Source organism: Bufo bufo, chromosome 1 (assembly GCF_905171765.1).
Source record: "Bufo bufo chromosome 1, aBufBuf1.1, whole genome shotgun sequence".
Lineage (NCBI taxonomy): Eukaryota > Metazoa > Chordata > Amphibia > Anura > Bufonidae > Bufo > Bufo bufo.
This window is the reverse complement of record NC_053389.1, coordinates 220,329,564-220,353,415: the sequence shown is the minus strand read 5'-3', so window position 1 is coordinate 220,353,415 and position 23,852 is coordinate 220,329,564. Positions and strand designations below refer to the sequence as shown.

Below are 23,852 nucleotides of genomic sequence, written 5' to 3'. Positions count from 1 at the left end.
GGATTCGTAGGTCAAAGACGGATCAGGAGGGCAGAGGGCAACAGTTTACATTGTTTTCTGTTCCTGGATGTGGTATGTGCCCAGTTCGGTGCGTGGGGAGGTATCGGTTGGGTATTGTGAGGGATTCGTTGCCGTTTTTTCGACATGAGGATGGTTCGTTTTTGTCTAGATTTCAGTTTTTGGCTGTGTTCAAAAAATGTTTAAAGGCTTTGGGGGTTCAGGATAAGGAGTATTCTGGACATTCATTTAGGATTGGTGCTGCGACTGAGGCGGCTAGATTGGGGGTCAGTGATGAGGTAATCATGAGGATCGGGCGTTGGGAGTCGGTGCGATTTAAATCTTATGTTAGGCTGGGTTTGTTGTGAGTTGCGTAGCAGTAGGTAGGGGTTGTGTTAATTATGTTTTGGTTTGTTTGCAGGTTTTCCGGCGGCCTTGGTGTGGATTTTAGGACACTCGTATGTTTTTTGGGGGGCAATCAGAGCAGATGTGAGGCCGAACGGTCGCCAGCTTGGGTTGAGTGCAGAAGAGGCTACAGTTAGGTGGTTAGGGGTTAGAGGTATGTTATGGGGGGGGGGAGTGTTGCGGGAGGTGCAGCAGTTTGCGTGGTTGGATCAGCCTCCGGATGTGTTGGTGCTCCATGTTGGGGGCAATGACTTGGGGAGGCGTCCATTTAGAGAGTTGATACGGGATGTGAAGTTGCGGTTTGGTCGGACATTGTGCCGCGGAAGTCATGGAGGGAAGCAAGGTCCGTGGAGAGCATTAATAAGGCCGGATAAAGGTGAATAGGGCAGTGGGCCGGTTTATGGCAAAGAATGGGGCTGTGGTGGTGCGTCATGAAGTTTTGGAGAAGGGAGTTGGTGCATTTTGGAGAATGGATGGGGTACATCTGAATGCGGTGGGGACAGATTTGTGGTCTTTGGGGATCCAGAGTGGAGTGGAGATAGCGTTACGGATGTGGAGGGACGCGCAGGGTTGAGGAGGTCAATCTGCGCGTTCTTGGAGGCGGGGTATCTGGTGGTATCTGAGGATGGGAGTGCCCCGCGGGAGGGGCTGGACTCTCATGGAGGAGCTGGCATTAACGAACTAGGCGTCCATCAGTTGCTGCCTCCGAGCTGGGTTCAACGGCTGGGGGCAAGATGGAGTCGCAGGTTTTTTCCCGGTGTTTATGGGGCTATTGGGGCTTCTAGGACCTCCCTCGTCATTGGTTAATTTATGGTTATTAAGTTAATTATGTTATGTATTTATTCAATAAACGGCTGCTGTGGCCGATTAAATCCGAGCAGTAGTGTTGTGTATTTATTTCTATGAGGTGGGGGGGGAATCAGGTAAGATATATGATGTTAAGGGACCGAACAGTTAGCCAATTCCCTCTTCAAGTGATTTCTGGAGGTGTTCCTGAGCCCAATGATTTCCAGTACAGAATTAGGCCTGTTTTTAATGCAGTGCTGCCTGAGGGCCCGTAGATCACAAGCATCCGATATTGACCGTCAGCCTTGTCCTTTGAGCACATGTGAATTTTTGAGGATATGATGTACTGTAGGTGGTGGGATATTTAAAGTCTTTGGAATTTGAGTTTTTTCTGAAATTGTTCCACAATTTTTAGAGGCAGTTTTTGGCAGATTGGCGAACCTCTGCACATCTTTGCTTCTAAGATGCTCTTTTTATGTCAGGTCCTCCAGCAGTTATTTTTTATTAGCACAGTACCACTTACTTTTTCGCCTTTTGTTGCCCCAGTCCCAACTTTTTTCAGATGCTTTTTGACATCAAGATCTAAATGATTAATTTTGTTCATGAAATGGTAAAATGTCTCACCTTCAACTTGTCTTCTATGATCTATTGGGAATAACATGTGGCTCTGTGAGATTTTCAGATCACTGCATTCTGCTTTTATATACATTTATTTATATTTTACGCACCTTTTTTGGAACTGGAGTTATAGAAACATTCACCAGTGTCATAAAACCTGAGGCTCAGGCATATCTCCCATCCATGGGGACTCCGATCAGCTCAGATGCGCTGTCTACTGGTGGCTCAGGCAGTCTGACATCCATGGGGACTCAGATCAGCTCAGATGCGCTGTCGACTGGTGGCTGAGGCAGTCTGACATCCATGGGGACTCAGATCAGCTCAGATGCGCTGTCTCCTGGTGGCTCAGGCAGTCTGACATCCATGGGGACTCAGATCAGCTCAGATGCGCTGTCGACTGGTGGCTGAGGCAGTCTGACATCCATGCCCAGACTACTGCTGTGTGTGTGCCACCCATGTCCCTCCCCCGTTTTTGCACTGCGACTCTCCACTACTGCTACACTGCATATCTGCTACATCAAGACTCATCTATTATTAGTGACTACAGCTTAGCAGCATTATCTATTGGAGTCTAATGGCGGGTTTACACAGTGCGAATGCTCGTTCCTGACAATCTGCCAGTTTAAAGGTGTAGCTGATCACCCGAAATGGTCGTTCATTGGGTGAAACTCATTTGTGCAAAGTACATCATCATTTCTGGGCAGCAGATCATGCAGTCTAAGCAGAAATCTGCTGCCCCGAAACAAAGCAGCTGTAGGAGGATGAGCGATTACATTAGCAATCCCTCGTTCTCATACTATGGAGGTGATCGCTGCATGCAAATCCAGCCAGCCATTCACCTCCATTTAACAAGCAGCCCAGGTAAACTCACTCTGACATCCACATGTAGTCACATTAGATGCTCAGGCTGCAGCTCTGTCCCTCTCCAATGCTTTACACTGCATCTCTGCTCCATCAAGAAACAACTTAGCTGCCTTGCCTTTTGGAGTTGTGTATTCTGATATCAACCTTCTGTCAGAGACTGCTGCATCCCTCCCCCATGCTTTATTCTGCAGCTCTGCTTGTTCTGTCTGGCAGCTGTGTATAAGCATAAGTTCAGAAGGTAGCAGTATGGGAAAGGCTGCACATAGACTAGGGAGGAGGGGCCTCAGTTAGGGGGTGGGGCCTGTTCCTGTACCACATGTATGATGCTGCCACGTGACCACTGACCTCGGTTGTTAACGCATGGAGGTCTATGCTGTCGGGTCGGTACGTTCTGGATACAGAGACTTTCCTGGATTGTGTCAGCTCCGCCTCAGCCTCGTCATCATTCTGTACGATATCGCTGCTGTCGCTGTTGTTGGTCTCATGCGTGCTGTCATAGTCTGATGTGGTGTGAGCCGGATCATCTGTAATAATGGGGAACGACGTCTCCTTATGATGATTCATATTATCCAGATAATGGACGCTATAATAGTGCACATGAATACCTGCTCTGTTCCCCGAGTGTGGTGCGTCCTCATGGCAATCCAGCGTCCTCTCTGTTGGGTTCTCCTGGTTGTACGGCCTGCCACAGCTGTAACACACAATATACCGTCTGCTATACATCGTTTTCACCATATTTAAAGGGAAACTCCTCTTCAAATTAGTCATCTTGTAGAAAATCTCCAACTGGCACCATAGGGGATTCAGCAGCAAAGAGAATACATTCAGGGAGTCAGTGTGGATCCCAAAATGTCATCAACATGTCATATAAGAGGGTTTCTGCAGTCTAAAGAGTAGATCTGGATATAATCCAACTTTACTTGTCTGAGACTGATCCTGAGCTCTGGCTGTGACTGGAGTATAAGACATGACATTTGTAACTGCAGTGTAGGACAGGATATGATAGTATTAATGTGACATCAGCTCTAGATTGACTTTATTAGAAGACATTATGTAACAGGATAGTGAATGCAGCTCTGGATGTGACTGGAGTATAAGACATGACATTTGTAACTGCAGTGTAGGACAGGATGTGATAGTAGAAATGTGACATCGGCTCTAGATTGACTTTATTAGAAGACATTATGTAACAGGATAGTGAATGCAGCTCTGGATGTGACTGGAGTATAAGACATGACATTTGTAACTGCAGTGTAGGACATGATGTGATAGTAGAAATGTGACATCAGCTCTAGATTGACTTTATTAGAAGACATTATGTAACAGGATAGTGAATGCAGCTCTGGATGTGGCTGGAGTATAAGATGACATTTGTACCTGCAGTGTAGGACATGATGTGATAGTAGAAATGTGACATCGGCTCTAGATTTACTTTATTAGAAGACATTATGTAACAGGATAGTGAATGCAGCTCTGGATGTGACTGGGGTAAAGGAAACAGTGTAACAGTATAACTGTGACTGCAGCACCCAGTGACTTGAGTATAAGTCATGATACAGAATAGTCACTGTAGATCTGGATGTGACTGGAGTATAGGAAAAGATGTAACAGCAGAATTGTGACTGCAGCTCAGGATGTGACTGGAGTATAAGAAACAATATAACAGTAGAACTGTGACTGAAGCACCTGATGTAACTTGAGCATAAGACATGATACAGAATATTTACTGCAGCTCTGGATGTGATTGGACTATAGGAAAAGATGTAACAGCTGAATTGTGAGTGCAGCTCTAGGTGTGACTACAGTTTACAACATGCTGTCACTCAGGATCAGACCAAGTGAAGTAACGCAGAGGACATACAGTTATTTTGGGTTACTGGTAGAGAAAATAAGCTCTGGCTCCAGGAAGGTATCAGCCTTAGGCCTCTTTTCCACAGGAGTGTGCGGTCGTGCTGCGGCCCGCACAATGCCGTGGGGCAGCTGCATCGGATCGCGGACCCATTCACTTGAATGGGTCCGCGATCCGGCCGTTCCGCAAAAAGATAGGACATGTTCTATCTTTTTGCAGAACGGAAGTACGGGACGAAACCCCACGGAGGCACTCTGTAGTGCTTCCGTAGGGTTCCGTTCCTCACCATTCCGCATCTCCGGATTTTCGGACCCATTGAAGTGAATGGGTCCGCATCCGTGATGTGGAATGCCCACGGAACGGCACCCGTGTATTGCGGATTCGCAATACGGCAACGGGGCGCACACGCCCGTGGGAAAGAGGCCTTATACAGCAGCCAGTACTCCGCCTGCACCATATGGACCACTCACCTGCTACACACGACTGGAGCTTCATGCAGTTGCTCAGGGATTTCAGGTGCACTCTTGGTACATGTTAAGGTCTTGTGTGGGTTCAAACCCAGCCTGCTGCCATCACCAGTGTCTGTGAATTGTGTAGGGAAGGATTTTATTGTTGGACTGGGGGCTGGTGTCCCGTGAAGGGGAGAATGACATGGGGAGGTAAGCGGAGAAATGCTGGGAGGAATACCTGAGGAACACAGCAGATAGAAATCACACACTGTTACCACATATCACCCACAATAATGGAAGGATTGCAGGGGGTGCTTTTACTTTTACATGTTTTTATTCCTAGTGCAGCAGAATTGTGAATGCAGCTCTGGATGTGACTGTAGTATGAGATTATGTAAATCAGGATCAGCAAGTAAGGACTCATGCACACGAACATAAGGGCTAGGTCCACAATATACGAACGTTGGCCCTGTGCACGCTGTGCTGCAGATGCAGACCCACTGACTTGAATCTGCAAGATCTGCACCGCAAAAGATAAGACATGTCTTGTCTTTTTCCATATCTTACGGATCGCAGACCCATTCAAGTCAATGGGTCCGCACCCGAAGCACAGGGTGCACACGGCAGGTGCCCCTGCATTGTGGACTGCTATTTGTGGTCTGCAGCATGGGCACGGAGCCCTTACATGTCAGAGTGTCAGGGTGGGTCACACAAACATTTCACAAAAGTCACCATTATAGAAACCATCATCTACATTATTATCACCACAACTGTCAATCACAACCACCATCATACTGCTTATTTAGCGCTAACATATTGTGCAGCACTGTGCGCTGTCACCATATTGTTCCCTGTCATAAGAAGCTCACAGTCATCATCATCACATCCATCATCTCCATCTTTGACATCGGTTCACGTGATTCTGTAATGCGAGAACTGGACTTCCCTAGATGACAGCCATGAATGCTCCCAATAGTTTTGCCATCCATAAACCAAATCTCACGACTGCAGTGAAGACTGACACACAAAGGCGCAGCAGTAGGAGCCAGGGAGCGGGGGAAAATGCAACATAACAAGGTAAATGTATACATCTGTTAGGCCTCATTCACACATCCGTGTCTGTGATGAAATACGTGATAAGATGGTCAGTGATTTTTCCGTGAAGTTTGGTCCATGTGTCCATTTTTTGCTCTCCTTGTGTCATCCGTGTTCCATGGACACTGCACAGCTGAAAATGTGTGAATACACACATTGAGGCCTCGTGCACACGGCCGCTGTGCGGCTGTTCCGTGCATTGGGGACCGCAATTGCGGTCCCCAATGCACGGACAACATCCATGCAGTGGGCCGGACCCATTCAACTTGAATAGGTCTGTGGTCTGTCCGCACCGGTCATGTCATATTTATTTGCGGCACGGAACAACGGAAAGAAACACCACGGAAGCACTCCATAGTGCCTCCGGTGTTCCGTTCCACATCTCTGGAATTGCGGACCAATCCAAGTGAATTGGTCACCATCCGTGATGCGTGGTGCACACGGCCGGCGGTCCTGGATTGCCGACCCGCTGTTCGTGGGCCGCAATACGGCCATGGCCGTCCAACGGCCGTGTGCATGAGGCCTTAGATGAATGGGGAGAACACAGACAACACAAGTCCAAGAATCGCTGACGTGTGAACAAGGCCTTAGGGTCCATGGAAAGCTAGGTGGCTCCTCCTATGGTCGGTGTAATGGTGACCATCAGTGGTTGTCTTCCATCTTATACATGTGTAGGAGACAAGAGAACTGAGAAATGGCTGAATTCAACATTTAGGCTGGGTTCACATGTGACTTAAGATCCAGCAGAAAAATCTGCTGCGTTTTTTGATGCATTTCTGCAGCAAAAACGCACATAAAACCCATAGGTAAGGGTGAAATCTGCCGTATACGTTTCGAATCCTCAATACCGCAGCTTTTCTGCTGCACTTTTTTACACAGCACGTGGATAGGAATTTGGGAATTCTGAAATTCTCATCCACTTTGCTGCTACCGTACAACGCTGAAGATTTGCCACACGAAAATATGCAGCTATTCGGTCACATGGGACCCCGGCCTTGGGCTGCGCACAGGAGACAACTTTGGGGCTGACACTTCTGAGGAGTTAGTTTTCTATTTGGGGAGGGGGGGGGGGGGGTCACTGATAGTATTAGAGCTGCACAGCCACCATGTTGCTTCACCTTGTCTTCTCTTAGAGTTCAGGTGATTGACGCTGGACACGGCGAACGGCGTTGAGAAGGAGCGGCTCTTATTGATGCTCACCAGGAGGGTGCTGTTCCACGTGTCAGGGTTGGCACTGCAGGAAATCAGAGGAGAATCCCAATCATTGTCCAGACACAAATCAATCACATTGGTCAGAAAATATAGGTCAGGATTGTCCGTGCTGGATACAATGTAACAGACCCTAAGCTGTGAGAAATATAACAGGACATGTATCTGCCTGGAGTCAGGATTGTCCATGCTGGATACAATATGAGGGTCCATTCACACGTCCGTGTGTGTTTTGCGGATCCACAGATCCGCAAAACACGGACATCGCCAGCACTTAATAGAAAATGCCTAATCTTGTCCGCAATTGCGGACAAGAATAGGACATGTTCTATTTTTTTCGGGAATGGAATTGCGGACCCGGAAGTGCGGATCCGCAATTCCGGATCCGGGCAGCACATCGTACGGCCCCATAGAAATGAATGGGTCCGCAATTCCGTTCCGCAAAATGCGGAACAGAATTGCGGACATGTGAATGGACCCTAATAGACCCTAGGCTGTGCTCAGGAGGACATTTATCTGCCTGATGTCAGGATTGTACAAACTGGATGCACTGTAACAAACCCTCAGCTCCAAGAAATATTAGGTCAAAGCTTATATTAGCCTGTCATTTTTATTTCATTGGGGAATTTCCAGGCTGAATACACTGCAACAAAACCTCAACTGTGAGAAGTTTTAGGTCAGGAAACATTAGGTTTTACTAATTATTTAGTAAATTACTTTACAAATTGCTGAAGTTTCAACTGCATGACAAGTACGGGTGAAACACGTGGCAAACCCGCTGTGTACAGGCACCCCAGGCCTGGAGATAGGATATAAAATTAGAACATTTTCTAAATACGTTGTAACAAGCCCTCAGCTGTGAGAACTATGAGGTCAGAACATCTGAAGAATTAAAAGGCAGACTACTTGATAGAGCAGGCATCCTCAAACTGCGGCCCTCCAGCTGTTGTAAAACTACAACCCCCACAATGTCCTGCTGTAGACTGATACCTGTAGGCTGTTTGGGCATGCTGGGAGTAGTAGTTTTGCAACAGCTGGAGGGCCGCAGTTTGAGGATGCCTGTGATGGAGGATACAGAGAAAAGGACATAGAGACAGCAAAAAAGAAAGCAGGGTCATTCACTCAGCAGGAATTGTTATATGGGGAAAAGAGACGAGTCCAAGACAAAAGGGAGAGATACGTATTCACATATAAGTATAGTCCGGCAGCTGAATTGATTAAACGCACCATCTGTAATAATTGGGATATCTTGAAAAATGAGGAAGGGCTAGGAGAGATAACAGACAATAGACCACTCATAGCTTTTAAGAAATGCCACGCCATTAAAGGGAACCTGTCACCGGGATTTTGGGTATAGAGCTGAGGACATGGGTTGCTAGATGGCCGCTAGCACATCCGCAATACACAGTCCCCATAGCTCTGTGTGCTTTTATTGTGTAAAAAAAACGATTTGATACATATGCAAATTAACCTGACATGAGTCCTGTCCCTGACTCATCTCACGTACAGGACTCATCTCAGGTTAATTTGCATATGCATCAAATCGGTTTTTTTACACAATAAAAGCACACAGAGCTATGGGACTGGGTATTGCAGATGTGCTAGCGGCCATCTAGCAACCCATGTCCTCAGCTTTATACACAAAATCCCGGTGACAGGTTCCCTTTAAGGACAAAGTAGTGATGAGCCGATTCTGAAGCCAGAAGGCAGACAACTGGTCGTCATCCAATAGACCTGTGGGTAATCAGAAATGTGGCAACTGCAGTTACAACATCCAGAGTAAATACCTGTCTTTTGGCGGGGTGTCACACACTGTGGCGCAGTTCATCACGTGTAAAAGCAATTATGTTGTCTATTTGGTGATTTGCCAGTGCGGCGCCTTCTATATAGGGAAAACCATTCGCCCTTTATTTGAAAGGTTTAGTGAACACTTGAATTCTCTAAAGACCCAGACTCATCGAACATGTCCGAAATATGCATGGTGGTAATCCTCGTTGGATTGAGCAGGTGCCGTACATGCCCCGAGGTGGGGACAGGCACCATGCACTCCGGCAGAGGGAGGCAAGGTGGATAATGACAGGAATGACCTTAGTGTGTTTACAGGTATAACTCACCGATCCAGCTTGCTAGCTTGTACTTGTGACTGGAGAAAAGAGAAGCGTCCGTGTTACCTAGGTGACTGGACGCAATGACGCTTATATATTGCGCAATGAGGTCAGTGGCCAGACGAAGCGCAAAACAGCGCGAAACGGACGTCGCCGCTAACCTTTCCTGTGTCAAGCACCGTATGCTCCAGCCCGAAAAGATTTTAATGTATGAATAAAGAATCGCTTTTATCCACACTGGCGAGTGCCGCCTTTTCTATTTACTTCTCCATTAGGTCAGAACATGTATCAGCCTGGAGTCGGGATGTTTATATCACAGAGCAGTGTCCAGACTCAGCACATTGTGACAAACCCTCAGCTGTGAGAGCACTGAGTGGGGTGTCACATGTGAACCTTCCCCTAGAACATTGCAGATACCTTAAAGACGTTGTGTCTGTGGGTTTAATACTGCCACTGCGGTCCCTCCGGACTGGCGCTGGTTCTAGTGTCGGTAAGCCAGTAGCAGATGTGGTCGTGGTCCACGTTGAGGAAACTCTGCGTAATAGTCCTGATGGAAGACTTCTGCGTAATCGCTGAAAACAAACAAGAACATCAGTAACCCTTATGTTACAGCATATCTACTACTCCAGTCACACCCAGAGCGGCAGTACTATTCTGGTGCTTTCCTGTAAACTCCCAGACTGAAGAACTCTTACTACTGCCACCTGTAGGATCAGTGTCTCTGCAGAGCATGCACTTGGTGTATAAGACATGAAGTAACAGCAAAATAGTGCTGCACTTCTGGATGTGACTGGAGTATAAGACATGATATAACAGCAGAATAGTGCTGCACCTCTGGATGTGACTGGAGTATAAGACATGATGTAACAGCAGAATAGTGCTGCACTTCTAGATGTGACTGGAGTATAAGACATGATGTAACAGCAGAATAGTGCTGCACTTCTGAATGTGACTGGAGTATAAGACATGAGGTAATGGCAGAATAGTGCTGCACATTTGGATGTGACTGGAGTATAAGACATGAGGTAATGGCAGAATAGTGCTGCACTTCTGGATGTGACTGGAGTATAAGACATGATGTAACAGCAGAATAGTGCTGCACTTCTAGATGTGACTGGAGTATAAGACGTGATGTGGCAGCAGAATAGTGCTGCACTTCTGAATGTGACTGGAGTATAAGACATGAGGTAATGGCAGAATAGTGCTGCACTTCTGGATGTGACTGGAGTATAAGACATGATGTAATGGCAGAATAGTGCTGCACTTCTGGATGTGACTGGAGTATAAGACATGATGTAACAGCAGAATAGTGCTGCACTTCTAGATGTGACTGGAGTATAAGACGTGATGTGGCAGCAGAATAGTGCTGCACTTCTGAATGTGACTGGAGTATAAGACATGAGGTAATGGCAGAATAGTGCTGCACTTCTGGATGTGACTGGAGTATAAGACATGAGGTAATGGCAGAATAGAGCTGCACTTTTGGATGTGACTGGAGTATAAGACATGAGGTAATGGCAGAATAGAGCTGCACATTTGGATGTGACTGGAGTATAAGACATGATGTAACAGCAGAATAGTGCTGCACTTCTGGATGTGACTGGAGTATAAGACATGAGGTAATAGCAGAATAGTGCTGCACTTCTGAATGTGACTGGAGTATAAGACATGATGTAATGGCAGAATAGTGCTGCACTTCTGGATGTGACTGGAGTATAAGACATGATGTAATAGCAGAATAGTGCTGCACTTCTGGATGTAACTGGAGTAGAAGACATGATGTGGCAGCAGAATAGTGCTGCACTTCTGGATGTGACTGGAGTATAAGACATGATGTAATAGCAGAATAGTGCTGCACTTCTGGATGTGACTGGAGTATAAGACATGAGGTAATGGCAGAATAGTCCTGCACTTCTGGATGTGACTGGAGTATAAGACATGATGTAATAGCAGAATAGTGCTGCACTTCTGGATGTGACTGGAGTATAAGACATGAGGTAATGGCAGAATAGTGCTGCACTTCTGGATGTGACTGGAGTATAAGACATGAGGTAATGGCAGAATAGTGCTGCACTTCTGGATGTAACTGGAGTATAAGACATGATGTAACAGCAGAATAGTGCTGCACTTCTGGATGTGACTGGATTATAAGACATAAGGTTACAGAAGAATAGTGCTGCTCTTTTGGATGTGACTCGAGCATAGGACATGATGTAATGGCAGAATAGTGCTGCACTTCTGGATGTGACTGGAGTATAAGACATGGTGTAACAGCAGTATAGTGCTGCACTTCTGCATGTGACTGGAGTATAAGACATGAGGTAATATAATATTTTTGACTGTAGATCTGGATGTGACTGGAGTATAAAACATAATGTAATATAATGTAAGAATTGTGACTGTAGATCTGGATATGACTGGTGTATGGGACGTGATGTAATATAAGAATTGTGACTGCAGATCTGGATGTGGCAGTAGTATAAAACATAATGTACTATACTGTAAAAACGGTAACTGTAGATCTGGATGTGACTGGAGTAGAAGACATGATTTAATATAATAATTGTGACTGTAGATCTGGATGTGTCGGGAGTATACGATATCATGTAGTAGCAGGATTGTGACTGCAGATCTGGATGTGGCAGGCGTATAGGACATGATGTAGCAGCGGAATGAACTCTGCAGCTGTAAACTTGACAGGTCTATAAGACATGATGTAACATCTCAATTGTTACCGCAGCTCTGGATATGACTGGAGAAGGAGATATCACTTAGGAGCAGTATCAGTTTGTTGGTTGTGTGTTATATGGGGCACTGGGATTTGGTATCTTGGATCCAGTCTCACCTTTGGTATCGTCATTTTGTCTCCTTTCTCGGACCCTTCTTCTGAATCGGAACATGCGTAGTTCTCGCTGAAGTTGACTCTGGGCTTGTGGATTGGTTGGAAGTTCAGCTGGGTGCTCAGAAGGTTACTAACTGCCCGTAAGGAAGTGCACACATGTGGGGGTAATGAGGGGTCAGCAAGGAGGTCAGTGATGAGACCATGAGCCTCCCCCATAACAGCGATGTCTACAGTGATGGTGGTACCTGAGGACTGGAAGCAGAGGGGACAATGAACCCAATTATTAGTATTTTACTCATATCTGTTCATCATATAATATATCTTTACAGGGGGCAAAGCGCCACAAGTATGGCCTCACACAGAGTTACAGGACAAGACTCTGTTAGCCCACAGCCACCACTAGGAGGAGCTCACTGTATACAGCTTTGTACAGCCATTGATGTTAGGCTACTTTCACACTACCGTTTTTGCCGGATCAGTCATGGATCAGCAGAAACGCTCCTGTTACTGATAATACAACCGCCTGCATCCGTCATGAACGGATCCGGTTGTATTATCTTTAAAATAGCCAAGACGGATCCGTCATGAACACCATTGAAAGTGGTTTTCTAAAGTGGTTTTCTATTGTGTCAGAGAAAACGGATCGGTCCCCTTTGACTTACATTGTGTGTCAGGACGGATCCGTCTTGCTCCACACCACATCGCGGACAGAAAAACGCTGATTGCAGCGTTATTCTGTCCACGATAGGAATGCAACCAAACGGAATGTAACGCATTCTGGTGCACTCCGTTTCATTCAGTTCAGTTTTGTCCCCATTGACAATGAATGGAGACAAAACAGAAGCGTTTTCTTCCGCTATTCAGATCCTATGACGGATCTCAATAGTGGAAAGGGAAAGCGCAGGTGTGAAAGTAGCCTTAAAGGGGTTCTCCAGGAATTAAGAAAATGAAAAACTTTATTCTAAATATATTCCCAAATACCTTACATTAGTTATAATGGCTATTTTTTTTCTGGGGAACAATCATTAGGAGAATTAAATGGCGCTGCCCTATTAGTACACACAAAACCTGTCTTAATCACACAGCAGGACAAGTTACGTCACAACACTGAGCTAAAGAGCTGCCTCATCCTCCTCTCAGCTCCGCTTGTCAGGGATTATCATCCTGAATACAGTTTAATACTACAGTCAGGTCCATAAATATTGGGACATTGACACAATTCTAACATTTTTGGCTCTATACACCACCACAATGGATTTAAAATGAAACGAACAAGAAGCAATGGCCGGACTGAGGGGGGCAAAGCATGATGGGGGGTTTGGTTAGAGAAGCCCGGAGTTAGTGGGATTGGAGGACGAGGTTAGGGGGGGGGGGGGCTAAAGGGTGGGCAATGGGTTAGGATAGGTCAGTTTAAGTAAAGGGGGAGGAGTCAAGGGGTTAAATACGGCAGGGAAGAAGAAGGCAGGGAGCCATTTTAGGTTAGAAAGAAGCTCCTACCCACCCTCCCTTTTTTCTTGGGGGTTGGTTGGAGGAGGGGGTTGAGATATGTTGTGGAGCTTGATTATGTCACGGTGGCTAGGGGGGTGGGGGTGGGGTCCTTGGAGTTGGTCATGGTGGAATTTGAGGACATTGAGGGGGCCCCACAGTTGGGGCTGGACTCCCAGGTGGACCGAGCGGTTGTGGTGAATTGAGGGGGGGGGGGGGGTCATTCGTTGGTGCCTTTGAGTAGGGGTAAGGGCAGCTCGATGTTTTTAGGGCTTCAAGGTCCTTCCCCCATTGGGTTAAGTTATTAGGTTATTTATTATTATCATTATTATTGTTTTGCTTATTTATGTATTTGTTATTTAATAAACGGCTGCTGTGGCCATTACATTCCAGTCGGTGGTCCGAGTCTTATGTGGGTTCGGGGGATGGTGACGGTGAGATGTAATGGAGGTAGTGGGGAAATACAGGGAAGTGTAATGAGGTAAGTAAGGGGGGCGAACTATGCATAACCAATACCCCCGTCATGTGCTTTAACTGCAGAATGTCAGCTTTAATTTGAGGGCATTTACATCCAAATCAGGTGAACGGTGTAGGAATTACAACAGTTTGCATATGTGCCGCCCACTTGTTAAGGTCCCAAAAATAATAGGACAGAATAATAATCATAAATCAAACTTTTGCTTTTTAATACTTGGTTGCAAATCCTTTGCAGTCAATTACAGCCTGAAGTCTGGAACGCATAGACATCACCAGACGCTGGGTTTCATCCCTGGTGATGCTCTGCCAGGCCTCTACTGCAACTGTCTTCAGTTCCTGCTTGTTCTTGGGGCATTTTCCCTTCAGTTTTGTCTTCAGCAAGTGAAATGCATGCTCAATCGGATTCAGCTCAGGTGATTGACTTGGCCATTGCATAACATTCCACTTCTTTCCCTTAAAAAACTCTTTGGTTGCTTTTGCAGTATGCTTTGGGTCATTGTCCATCTGCACTGTGAAACGCCGTCCAATGAGTTCTGAAGCATTTGGCTGAATATGAGCAGATAATATTGCCCGAAACACTTCAGAATTCATCCTGCTGCTTTTGTCAGCAGTCACATCATCAATAAATACAAGAGAACCAGTTCCATTGGCAGCCATACATGCCCACGCCATGACACTACCACCACCATGCTTCACTGATGAGGTGGTATGCTTAGAATCATGAGCAGTTCCTTTCCTTCTCCATACTCTTCTCTTCCCATCATTCTGGTACAAGTTGATCTTGGTCTCATCTGTCCATAGGATGTTGTTCCAGAACTGTGAAGGCTTTTTTAGATGTCGTTTGGCGAACTCTAATCTGACCTTCCTGTTTTTGAGGCTCACCAATGGTTTACATCTTGTGGTGAACCCTCTGTATTCACTCTGGTGAAGTCTTCTCTTGATTGTTGACTTTGACACACATACACCTACCTTCTGGAGAGTGTTCTTGATCTGGCCAACTGTTGTGAAGTGTGTTTTCTTCACCAGGGAAAGAATTCTTCGGTCATCCACCACAGTTGTTTTCCATGGTCTTCCGGGTCTTTAGGTGTTGCTGAGCTCACTGGTGCGTTCCTTCTTTTTAAGAATGTTCCAAACTGCTGTTTGGCCACGCCTAATGTTTTTGCTATCTCTCTGATGGGTTTGTTGTGTGTTTTCAGCCTAATGATGGCTTGCTTCACTGATAGTGACAGCTCTTTGGATCTCATCTTGAGAGTTGACAGCAACAGATTCCAAATGCAAATAGCACACTTGAAATGAACTCTGGACCTTTTATCTGCTCATTGTAATTTGGATAATGAGGGAATAACACACACCTGGCCATGGAACAGCTGAGAAGCCAATTGTCCCATTACTTTTGGTCCCTTAACAAGTGGGAGGCACATAAGCAAACTGTTGTAATTCCTACACCGTTCACCTGATTTGGATGTAAAATTAAAGCTGACAGTCTGCAGTTAAAGCACATCTTCAGTTTCAGTTCAAATCCATTGTGGTGGTGTATAGAGCCAAAAATGTTAGAATTGTGTTGATGTCCCAATATTTAAGGACATGACTGTATATTCAGCTGAATCTCTGTAGGAATGGAGTTCACGGGGAGACATTAAGTACATAGAGGAGGTGAGTATGTGGCTGTTGAGCAGCAGTACTTATATGTATTCTCCATTACCACAGTCTGTCCTGTCCATCCTCTCTGTATTTCATGTCTCCTCATGATCTCCATTCCCACAGAGATTCAGCTGAAGATCTTATTATCAGGATGATCATCCCTGACAAGCAGAGCAGAGGAGGATAAGGCAGCTCTTTAGCTCAGTGTTGAGAAGTAACTGCTGTGTGATTAGGACAGGTTTTGTGTTTCCTTATAGGACGGTGTCCATTTTATTTCCCATGATCATTGCTCCCTAGACAAAATGAGTTATTATAACTAATGCCAGGTATTTGGGAAAATATTTACAATAAAGTAATATTTAAGTATTTTAATTTTCTTAATTCCCAGAGAACCCCCTTAATAAAATAAAAAAAATCTGCATTGAGCTCCCCCTAGTGGTGGTAAATGATATGACTGGGTAACATGAAGCAGGGAGAGTAGTTCAGGCTGCCCTCCTCTTACAAAGATCATGTGGTTCTGAGTATTTATTACTTTCATCTTTAACCCCATGTTACCCAGGACACTGCAAATAAAAATCTGATCAGTGGTTAGCATTGGGGTCCTAGGTTTGAATCTGTGATGGATATAGACCAGCAATAGCACAAGAAGTAATCAATGTGTCCAGTTCATTTTATTATCAGAGGCAAAACACTGTTAACAACGTCTCCTATTAAGGCCTCATGCACACGAACATTGTTGGGGTCCACACCCGAGCCGCATTTTGGGTGGTTTGGATGCAGACCTATTCACTTCAATGGGGCTGCAAAAGATGCGGATAGCAGATCGTGTGCTGTCTGCATCCGTACCTCCATTCCGCTGCACCGCAAAAAAAATAGATCACGGACAAGGATAGGAATAGTTTATTGAGGGCCAGACCTTCCTTTCCGCAAAATGCGGAATGCACACCTCCAGTATTCGTGTTTTGTGGATCTGCGATATGCGAACTGCAAAACACAGTATGGCGTGTGCATGAGGCCTAGCAGTGGTGGTCAGGGAACAGGGACATATGACTTCATTAAAGCATAATAGCAAGACTCAAAAGTAACAGTGTAACGCCCCAGAGGTGCATTACCACCCTTACACCTTGCTACTGTCTCCTATGGTTAACCACATGTCATGCTATGTATTGATTTCCAGGTCTGGCAAAATGTGTATTCATATTTCCTATTTTGTAACTGTTCATATGTAATATGCCTGGTTCACCAGCAGGTGGCAGCATAAATGGCAGAGCTTTCTTACAGAGAATAGAGCTTTCTATTTCATTCTAACACCCCCCTCTGTGGCGTGGTGGGCGTGTCCCACTTGCTGCAGGGAGGGTGGAGTTCTAGTTAAAAGTGAGTTCAGAGTATCCCTTGCTAGAGGAAGCAAGCAGGGGCCCGTCCATGCTGGACGAGCCTTGTCTAGGCCAGCTTGAGCACCTTCAGCTCAGCTGGAGCTGGAGGCCACAGCTTAAAGCCTCAGAAGTCAGGAGTAAAGTTTTCCCTGGATAAAGCTAGAGACAGACCATACAAAGTAAAGTACAGCATCAGGAAGAAATTATGTTATACAGCTATCCTGTCAGCACAGCAGAGCCAGAGAGCAACAGATATAGCACAGAGGAGTTTGCCTGCCACAATTAATGCCAAAGCCTGCTGGAAACCAAGACAAAGCCTGTAAATCGTTTGGAGAAACGTTTATTCAAGTAAAGCTGTTATTAACATCATCGCAAGGTCTGGACTCAATTCATTCTTCATCCTGTACTACTACTACCACCCCCTTTTTTCTGCTTTCGGAAGGCCACGCCTGTGGTTCCAGCGTATCCAGGTAGGAGCACCGTGACACGTGCAATACCATTAAGGGACGTTTAGGCCACCCTACACCACTCTGGCATTCCTACACCTGGGTACCATCTACTACCATATCACTAAAAGGGGCCCTGTGCCCTTGTTGCTTCACTGCAACTGGCGTCCCGACAAACATGTACTTTAAGGGACCCCGAGTAGTGTGCCCGACGACTGCAACAGGATTTTATAATGTACTGGAGCCTGTAAGATATAAAACATGACTAGAAAGTGCAGCGCAAAAGGAAATCACCAAGAGGTAAAAAAAATAATGTGAACCTGTTTCACCGTCTGCTTTCTCAGGGGGTATACCCAGGCTAATTTATTTTTGGGAAATATTCATTTTGGTGTTCACTCGGTTCGAATCCAACCAAGGACAACATCTGCATGGAGTTTGTATGTTCTCCCTGTGTTTGTGTGCGTTTCCTCTGGGTACTCCGGTTTCCTCTCACCCTCCAATAGGGATAGGGAGCTTAGATTGTGAGCCCCACTGAGGACAGTGTGATGCTAATGTCAGCGATATATGGGAGTATAATAAATAATAATAAACCAATCACAGAGAGAAGACACTCTTTACTGCAGAACATTGCCCCCAAAACCTCCTGACAGATACATAGTGATATATTCTGCAGACTATTACACCAGTGACATCTCTAGGTATCTGCAGAACATTGCTCTGTCTCCTCTACCTCCTGACAGATACATAGTGATATATTCTACAGATTATTACACCAGTGACCTTTCTAGAGATCTGCAGAACATGCCAGACATATATACACAGTTAGCTCTTCCTTGCACACTGTGCAGCCGCCATCATGTGTATGACTGGGATGTTACCATGTGTCTTCTATGATTGCACCTCTTTATATTAGCGTCTTGTAATCCCCCCACACTGACAGCAGGTCAATGACACAGGGAACATCCAAATGTCTTACATCCAAAGATGTCGACACCACATACAAAGAGCAGAATTTTTTCACCCCAAATAACTCCAGCTGTCTGGAGCATCTGTCACATATTTCTGGAAAAGATCCTGGGGAGGTTCCAGCTGCACTTCCCATCCTGTCCAGATGGTGGTGCTGCAGCGTGCACAGATCTCAAGATTATACAGAAACATTTCATGTGTCAGGAAGAAGTGATCAGTAAATAATACAGTATTTTGGGTTCATGGCAGTTATTTCTCTTCATAGTGTTATTTTGCCCCTTTTAGTTTTATTCACATGCAGGAACTGCAGGACGCAGTGACAGTCATCCACAGACTCCAGAGACTGGCATCCAAAATAACGAGCATAGGACAATCAATGGTAAATGCCACAGGATGCTTCCCCACTATAGCGCAGTGAATAATACAATCCATCACAATACATAACTGACTCTTATGGAGCAGAACTGTGTAATTTAATGTAGTATAAGATAGGATATAATTACTGAATTGTGGCTACAGCTCTGGAGGTGGTTGAGCAATTTATGCAGAAATTAGAAGTCCTGTACATGTGAAGTTGAAGCTTTGTAATATATAGGGGTCAGTGTCATCTCCCGTAGCATGTATTTCCCATCTCTCTAGCTTTTTAGCCTCTAAAGACTCACCTAGGGTAATACAGTAAATGGTAGGCAATGAGGAGGGAGATGGAGCTGCAGGCTGCATGCTGTGAGAGGAAGGGGAACAGCATCCGATTGGTTCAGAGCACACAGCACAGCTGTGACATCACACCAGGAAGACCTGCCCACTCAGCAGGCACAGAAAGAGAAATTTCCAGGACACATTGACTATAACGGCCATGTATAAAGTCACCTAGAAATAGCCAAGTGGACCTGACAAATGAACTGAACGTCTCTTCATTATTGGTGGGGGCCACCGTTAAATGGACTTTGGTGGCAATAACTAAAGAGACCCCTAACAGATCTATGGTAGTAAAGGTTCTACTTGTGGAGACTGACAACTTGGTGTAGGCAGTCTTGTAGGCCAGGCTATGCTCCCTGTAAGTAACGCTACTTTCACACTTGCGGCAGAGTGATCCGGCAATCTGCATGCAAACAGACAGCATTTGTAGACGGATCCAGATGCGGATCCATCTCACAAATGCATTGCAAGAACGGATCCGTCTCTCTGTTTGTCATACGGACAAACGGATCCGTTTCTATTTTTTTTCCTCATTTTTACCGGTCTGCACATGCGCAGACCGGAAGGACGGATCTGGCATTCCGGTATTTTTAATGCCGGATCTGGTATTAATACATTTGAATGTAAATTAATGCCGGATCCGGAATTCCGGCAAAGGATCCGGAATTTTGGACGGAGAGAATACCGCAGCATGCTGCGGTGTTTCCTCCGTCCAAAACGCCATTCAGTGACTGAACTGAAGGTATCCTGATGCAGTCTGAACGGATTGCTCTCCATTCAGAATGCATGGGGATAAAACAGTTCTTTTCCGGTATTGAGCCCCTTGGACGAAACTCAATGCCGGAAAAGAAAAACGCTAGTGTGAAAGTACCCTAAGTTCATCCAGGAGGACATAGGCTGGATCAATAGTGCCACCTACTGAATGGCTACCTGGTAAGTCAATGTCTGATCCTTTAAGGGTACAGACACACTGTCAGGTTTATGCATGCAGTTTTGGAAGCTGAAACCAGATGTGAATCCAAAAAAAGGAAAAATAGTATCTGTCTCTTATAATTTCTCTCCTTTTATGATCCACTCTTGATTTTGGCTTCCAAAACTGCATGCAGAAACCTGGCCGTATGGTCGTACCCTAACAGTTCTGGAAATATGACTTGGGATATTAACCAAAACCAGAATGGGCAGACAGCTGTTTATGCCCCTCATCAGTGTAATGACGGGTATCATGAAAAGAAGGTTGCTGGTCGTCATCGCTGTACTGTGTGGCTGTCACTAACTTTATAAGGTTCGTTCAGCGCTCGTCCCTGTGCAGTAACAAATCACGTGACCACTAGGTGGTGTTCTACTACCTGTAAAACTTAAATTACAGACCTCAAAGTGAACGCTTCCCCTCAGCGCCTACGTATTTATTAGAAGTGAAGACGCAGTAATAAAGAATTAATAAGTGCACCACCTGCTGTTCGCTGCAGGTGCCCTCAGTTAAGGTAAAGGAACCTTGCTCCTATCCATGGGTGGTCATGGATTATATCTACCCCCCATCACTGTGACTGATACTGGTGAGGTAGGTCAGAGTTGAGGAGATACCTTCATTTCAAAACTGGTTTATTAAATGGTCCACAAAGGGTTAATAGGGGTGAGCTTTATAAACCCGTGATGGTAAGGATAGGTGGAGGGTGCGGTAAAAGAGAAGTCCTGATAGCATTGCTCTCAGGGGCTATAGGTGTTAATGGTGGACTGAGGGTTCACACAAAAGGGGAGCCTCTGCCATCCCTTTTTCTATCTAGGGGATGAAGACAAACCCCTTTAAGACAATGCCTCTGCAGTCCTGCATCTGCTGACTGCGCACAACTGGTCCAGAGCCATGTGGTAGATCAGGTAGTATTTGGGAGCCTCATGGACTCCACTCCACAGCAGCAGGAATGTAGAATGCATCATTGTACCAGTCAGACACAGATTTGTAACATACCTGGTGCCCCCAACCACCACCTGAACCCTGGAAATAATCATATAAAATATCTCACCCCAATTCCTGGCTAGTGATCCCTGCAGCCTGAGCAGCACAGGTTAGTGTGCCCATTGCCCGTCTATGTGCCAGCTGACGACTGTGGGAACTGGTAGATGTAGCGGGATGCTGAGGACAGAGTCGGTGGCTGTGGGGCAGTCACACCCGCTTCCTCTTTTTTTTTGCTCGGGTCCTGACACTTTTATCGCCCTCAGTGTATTATAAAGTCATTTGTGCGGCTCTGAAGACAAGGAAGTGAATGCACGGTGCCAACTATAAATCTTCAGGACAGAGCAATGCACAAGAGCCTGGTGGGGTCACTAATGGCAGTAGATAGGTGCCCCAGTGCAGGTCCAGGCAGTGTCAGGATATGTGGGGTGCCCCACCATGCCAGATCCTACCTCCCAGACACTAATATTACAATAAACTTCAGCCTGAGAATGGTTAGACAGGTTTATGGTTTCACGTAAATGCAACTACAGTGCCTTGCAAAACTATTCACCCCCTCATATTTTGTTACATTACAGCCTTAAGTTCAATGTTTTGTTAATCTGAATTTGATGTGATGGATCAGAACACAATAGTCTAAGTTGGTGAAGTGAAATGAGAAAAATATGTAAATAAAACTATTATTTAGAAATAGAAAACAGAAAATTGGCATGTGTGTATGTATTCACCCCCTTTGTTAGGAACCCCATAAAAAGCTCTGGTGCAACCAATTACCTTCAGAAGTCACATAATTAGTGAAATGATGTCCACCTGTGTGCAATCTAAGTGTCACATGATCTGTCATTACATATACACACCTTTTTTGAAAGGCCCCAGAGGCTGCAACACCTAAGCAAGAGGCATCACTAACCAAACACTGCCATGAAGACCAAGGAACTCTCCAAACAAGTAAGGGACAATGTTGTTGAGAAGTACACGTCAGGGTTAGGTTATAAAAAAATATCCAAATCTTTGATGATCCCCAGGAGCACCATCAAATCTATCATAACCAAATGGAAAAAACATGGCACAACAGCAAACCTGCCAAGAGACGGCCGCCCACCAAAACTCACGGACCGGGCAAGGAGGGCATTAATCAGAGAGGCAGCACAGAGACCTAAGGTAACCCTGGAGGAGCTGCAGAGTTCCACAGCAGAGACTGGAGTATCTGTACATAGGACGACAATAAGCCGTACACACCATAGATTTGGGCTTTATGGCAGAGTGGCCAGAAGAAGCCATTACTTTCAGCTAAAAACAAAACTGGTCTGATGAGACTAAAATTGAACAGTTCGGCCATCAAAGAAAATGCTATGTCTGGCGCAAACCCAACATATCACATCACCCAAAGAACACCATCCGCACAAGGAAACATGGTGGTGGCAGCATCATGCTGTGGGGATGGGACTGTGAAACTTGTCAGAGTTGAGGGAAAGATGGATGGTGCTAAATACAGGGATATTCTTGAGCAGAACCTGCACCACTCTGTGCGTGATTTGAGGCTCGGACGGAGGTTCACCTTCCAGCAGGACAATGACCTCAAACACACTGCTAAAGCAACACTTGAGTGGTTTATGGGGAAACATGTAAATGTGTTGGAATGGCCGAGTCAAAGCCCAGATCTCAATCCAATAGAAAATCAGTGGTCAGACTTAAAGATTGCTGTTCACAAGCGCAAACTATCCAACTTGAAGGAGCCGGAGCACTTTTGCAAGGAGGAATGGGCAAAAATCCCAGTGGTAAGATGTGGCAACTGCTCATAGAGACTTATCCAAAGCGACTTGGAGCTATGATTGCCGCAAGGTGGCTCTACAAAGTATTGACTTTAGGGGGGTGAATAGTTATGCACATCGACTTTTTCTGTTATTTTGTCCTATTTGTTGTTTGCTTCACAATAAAAAAAAGTTGTGGGCATGTTCTGTAAATTAAATGATGCAAATCCTCAAACAATCCATGTTAATTCCAGGTTGTGAGGTACCAGAACACGCAGGAGAAATGCTAGCACAGGCTTCCAGTATCCGTAGTTTCAGGTGCTGCACATCTCGTATCTTCACAGCATAGACAATTGCCTTCAGATGACCAAAAAGAGAAAAGTCTAAGGGATTCACTGGATATGAGAAATTGCTACATGATGATGTGTTTCCCTCTTTATGAACTGAAGCTGGCACGTTCCCTGAGTTTTTCCAGCAAGATGGTGCACCACCACATTATAGGTGCCAGTTTCCTGGAAAGTGGATTAGTCGTCGTGGGCCAGTTGAATGGCCCCCAAGGTCTCCCGATCTGACCCCCTTAGACTTTTATCTTTGGGGTCATCTGAAGGCAATTGTCTATGCTGTGAAGATACGAGATGTGCAGCACCTGAAACTACGGATACTGGAAGCCTGTGATAGCATTTCTCCTGCGGTGTTGCTATCAGTGTGTGAAGAGTGGGAGAAGAGGGTTGCTTTGACAATCCAACACAATGGGCAGCACATTGAACACATTTTATAAGTGGTCAGAAACTTGTAAATAACTCATGAAAGAATAAAGTTACGTTAAATTGTGAAATTCCCAAAAAGTTTG

At 45.5% G+C, this 23,852-nt stretch overlaps 1 protein-coding gene across 6 annotated transcripts in view; it reads right to left on the bottom strand.

Annotated features, from left to right (window-relative positions):
* PDE3A (phosphodiesterase 3A) overlaps window positions 1–23,852 on the bottom strand; it is a 327,345-nt gene that overhangs the window by 48,594 nt on the left and 254,899 nt on the right. For 4 of the 6 annotated variants that reach the window (XM_040435459.1, XM_040435455.1, XM_040435464.1 and 1 more), the window contains 6 exons: window positions 12,223–12,471; window positions 9,795–9,949; window positions 7,182–7,297; window positions 4,990–5,206; window positions 3,276–3,361; window positions 3,016–3,194 (listed from right to left, as the gene is read on the bottom strand). In XM_040435459.1, the coding sequence (XP_040291393.1) occupies window positions 3,016–3,194; window positions 3,276–3,361; window positions 4,990–5,206; window positions 7,182–7,297; window positions 9,795–9,949; window positions 12,223–12,471 (1,002 nt within the window). Of the gene's footprint in view, window positions 1–3,015; window positions 3,195–3,275; window positions 3,362–4,989; window positions 5,207–7,181; window positions 7,298–9,794; window positions 9,950–12,222; window positions 12,472–21,321; window positions 21,419–23,852 lie in introns of those variants that run through there. The other 2 variants (XM_040435463.1, XM_040435462.1) reach the window with 2 other exon arrangements.